Raw genomic sequence first — 4,247 nt, forward strand, 5'->3', positions numbered from 1 at the left:
TTTTTTATTTTATTATTTTTTGTTTTATTTAGTTAGAATTAAATTCTAAACCTTACTGAATTCTAGGGTTTAAAGTAACAAAACAAAAAATATATGGGAGTCATTGGTCATTATTTTCAACAGCTTTTCTGACATACTGTACCTAATGATCTCTTCTTCCAGGCTGACAAACATCTACTTGTCTGGTCAGAATTTGGACAGAGGATGAGATTCAACAGACAACAAACTCAGAAATAATTAGAAATTAAAATAATGAATGCTGCGGATCCACATTTACTGTATTAATTTTAAAATAAGGGTTGGAATTTGGTAAAGTTATAGTTACTGAATTAAAAAAAAACATGGTGTGTATGACCTGAGTGTACAAAGTGACTTAAGTGACTCAGAACAGTTTGTGTTCATTTGAGATTTTAAATAAAATGATTAAACAATGTCCAAACATAAAATAGTGTAAAAGAAARTATAAAAAATATATTTTCATGAACTATAAAGATGTATGTAAAATATGGCAATAGCCTGTATTGAGAAACAGCATGTGAGTATTATAAATAAGTACATTATTTCCATAAGTGGTTGTATTAATAAGGAATGACATTAGTAAACTGATAATGGTTGTAAAATAAGTATGTTCTTCTTTACACTCATTGTGAACACGTGAGCTATACAAAAAAGTTTAGTGATACATTTTTTAAATGTAATTTTTTGTAGATTTTTCTTTTTCTTTTGTTTCTCCATTGCTTAAAATGATTGTCTGTGTACAGTTAACATGTTTGAAATAAACTAAACAAAAAGAACTAATAAATTTGTATTTGCTGCATTTTCWGACCTGCTACAAACCAGATGATTTAACGTGTAAAACCTTTGAACTGAAACAAGAATACACTTTAACTTTAAAATGTGACTGCACGTGTTGGACTGCAGAATAAACACTCTATTGGTCAATTTGACCAGACACCAGAATGTACCAAAGGTATATTAGCTTCTCACTTCAGCTGTACTTTGAAGGGTGTATGAACATGAATTAAGAGTTTTTGAAGGATCGTACACCAGTACAAACATAAAGTACAAAACGTACAATTGTTAAACCACGCACATACCCTTAGAATTCAATGTAGCTTACCTAAAGTGACCCTCAGCTATTTCAGATTATAGTACCTAATTTTAATTGGACCAATTAATTAATTAATTAATTAATTTCATTGGTTCTCGTACTTTTCTGTTGAGCGCCTCTTGAAGAAATAAAATTGTCTGTGTCCAAAATCACCCCAAGCCCCWAAACAAAACAGTAACAACTTTTYAAGTACTCAAGTATAGACATGTTTATTAAAAGGAAATGCAAAATTATAACCATTCTTTTCTATTTTCTCTGAATATTTTGTTATTCTATTTAAAAACAAAAACTAATGTGTGGTTGGGTGGGGGTGGGGTGGGGGTAGGGGGGACTATAGTGGCCGGCATCCTCAGGTACAAAATGTTCCCTCCATGGTACAGGTGGAACTWTTAACAAATACCTTAACAAGTACCTTTTTAAGCCTTGACTGTTTATTTTACTGTAATATCAGTGAGTCACACCACTTGTGGGAGCTCTATTTAGTTAAAATCTGATTTAGAAATGACTAAAAACAACTAATTTCACTTGGAGAAGTCAGCTCGTTAAAATGTGGCTTTTAGTTGTAATGCTGACAATTTTTTGTAAAATAATAATACACCAGCTCTGAGCCACGACGTCCTCCAGTCTGTGAAAAATCTAAATTACCCAACAGGCCTTTCATCCCTGTCTCCTTCCCCCATCATTAAGCTCCCACACCGTGCCACCTACTTTCCACGATGCACCCGCCACCGCGGTCCACGCCCATGCTACTTCACGCTGCATTGGTAAATTTAAAAGAACATTTAGTTACTTCCGCAAAAAAGATCCAGTTGATCTTTTAGTTAGCCAGTTATATTAGTCTCAATGTTTTGAACATTCGTGAGTTTTATGCTTTAGCTATATAACATAAAGCTACAGGCTCTTTTTAAAAGTAGTGATAATATCTAAAACACTCAATTAGATAATACAATTTTACTAAACTGACTGTTTTTCTTAGTAGGAAAATAAAACGATGTAATGTAATATTTGTATTATTAGAGTAATCATTGGGAAAAACACATTTATTTACGTTTTAAGAATAAATCCTATTTCCCCAGCGGTCCTTGAACGCACCGTCTGCCCGGACCAGGGGGCGTGGGTTGACCGGCTTTCTTTCTCCGAAGCTCAGAMACAATGAACCGTCAGACTGGAAGGGGTACGCACGTTCATCCCGTGGTGTCAGCATTATTCTAGCACGTTATTCTTCTCATCTTTTCTTTTTGTTTAAAAAAACTTATTCTTCAACTCCTGACACGCTGTATGGCGGCAGCGCGACTTGACTGGAAGCTGTTTGTTCGTCTGGTTTGAAGAAAACTAGGTCGGGATCAGTCTAACGTCACCGTTAGCTCCACCTTTTATGATTTTTTTTTATTATTATTGTTATTGAAGACAACTTAAACTAGTAGATAACAATGTCGCTGTCTGCGTCGTCTGATTATTTTGCTGCCGAGTGCCTGGTGTCGATATCTACCGGTCCTGTCCTGCACAGACCCACCCCTGTCGCCGCCACCAGTCAGCCCTCCCCGGCGGGCCTTCACCCCGGGGAGCCCGACGGCTCGAGCGAGGACCGGGAAGTTCGCGAGACGCTGAGGCTGGAAGGGACGAACATGATGACGGTGGCCGGCATCCTCACCGACCTGCACAGCAAGTTCCGGCCCATGTCGGCCTACTCGGAGAGCAGCAACTCCTCGTGCGGCGGGGAGAGCGGGTACACCACGTTGTCCGACCCCACCACCCCGACCATGACCCCCTCCGCTACGCCMGTGCCCGGACAGCAGCAGTACCAGCTCCGGGGGTCAGTCGGGTCCCCGGTGAAGCGACACCAGTGCACCTTCGACGGATGCGACAGAGTTTACGGGAAATCGTCGCACCTCAAGGCGCACATCCGGACACACACAGGTAAACAACGGCCTGACTGATTCATGATGTTTATTAATTTTAACTAGCTTAGTTCAGCTTAACAGCGAGCTTATCTTTATTTGAGATGAAAGTTAAGATGTGCTTCTCGTGCTCGACTTATTTTTACGATAAACCGCACAAAGAGAGGGGGAGAAGTGTCCTCGCTGACTCTGACAAAGAAGTAAAGCAACAAAAGAACAGGGTTGGACGTTAAAACATGTGACGAAAGTCTTCCTCCCCGCTGGATTTGCATATGAAACGAGTAAGACGAAACCCTCACGGCGGGGTCGTTGGGTTTAATGTGGGACACATCAGCCGGTGGAGGATGGGGTCTACTTTTTCTCTGGTCACCACCTCGTGCTCTGTACCCCACTCACAGTAAAACTTATTAGTGTTAATTATAGAAATATTACACTGCGTTCCTGCATATGTACATATTTTTATGTAACTTCTGCCGTAATGCACCAGACCAGCCTGAGTCGTATCGCTGCGCTGCTGATTCCTTTTTTCTCCTCGCTAATTAACGGGTTAATAACGCGTTTCAGTGTCACTGCGCATGCGCAAATGGATCAGAGCGAGACAGGAAGCTGCCGATAGAAACTCTGGTGGGAACGCCCACGGGGGAGTTCTCGAACAACAACGTGGCCAGGGCTTTGTGATCTTCTTGGAGGGGGGGAATGGCGAGCATTGTCACTTATCCCGGTGTTGTGACGAATTATGTTCCCTGTCAAGATGTGTTCTCACTTGTCAAGTTCAGTGGCTTTTCAGCCATCAGGAGGTGTTCCACATTTGTACATGTTCTTGTCAGTCTTGTGAGCTTCTTTTCTTACAAAGCTGTCTATTCTACCCTGCTATATTGAATAAGAAAATAAATAAAGTTTTAAGCTTTTTTTTTTTCAACAGAGGAAACACAAGTCTTCACAACACGGCGCTTGATTCACTCCTACAAGAGCCTGCAAGAGACAAAGGCTGTCGGCATAAAATAAATCATCCTTTCATTCTCTAAATCTTTTTTTTTTTTCACCATTTGTGGAATTATACACACTGCAACATAGGTTTTTCTAACATACAATTTGATTTAGCGTAATTTTTTAATCAACATTTTGTAAGTTTCAACCTTCCAGGTGACAAATGCTTCAGGTTTTCTTCATTTGAAGTTAAGCTGAAGTGAATATTTTTAGATTTTAAAGAGCTCATTTGAGACTACATCTTATTATCC

General features: G+C 39.6%; 1 protein-coding gene across 2 annotated transcripts in view; it reads left to right on the forward strand.

The window, feature by feature from the left end:
• Positions 1–2,227: 2,227 nt before the first annotated feature.
• zgc:153115 (Krueppel-like factor 9) overlaps positions 2,228–4,247 on the forward strand; it is a 6,680-nt gene continuing 4,660 nt past the window's right edge. Inside the window, exons 1-2 of one of the 2 annotated variants that reach the window (XM_014025491.1) lie at positions 2,229–2,447; positions 2,619–3,028. In XM_014025491.1, coding sequence (XP_013880945.1) covers positions 2,737–3,028 — 292 coding nt within the window. In that variant the 5' untranslated portion in view covers positions 2,229–2,447; positions 2,619–2,736. Of the gene's footprint in view, positions 3,029–4,247 lie in introns of both variants that reach the window. The other variant, XM_014025489.1, reaches the window with a different exon arrangement.

This window comes from Austrofundulus limnaeus, unplaced genomic scaffold (genome assembly GCF_001266775.1).
Source record: "Austrofundulus limnaeus strain Quisiro unplaced genomic scaffold, Austrofundulus_limnaeus-1.0 Scaffold479, whole genome shotgun sequence".
NCBI lineage: Eukaryota > Metazoa > Chordata > Actinopteri > Cyprinodontiformes > Rivulidae > Austrofundulus > Austrofundulus limnaeus.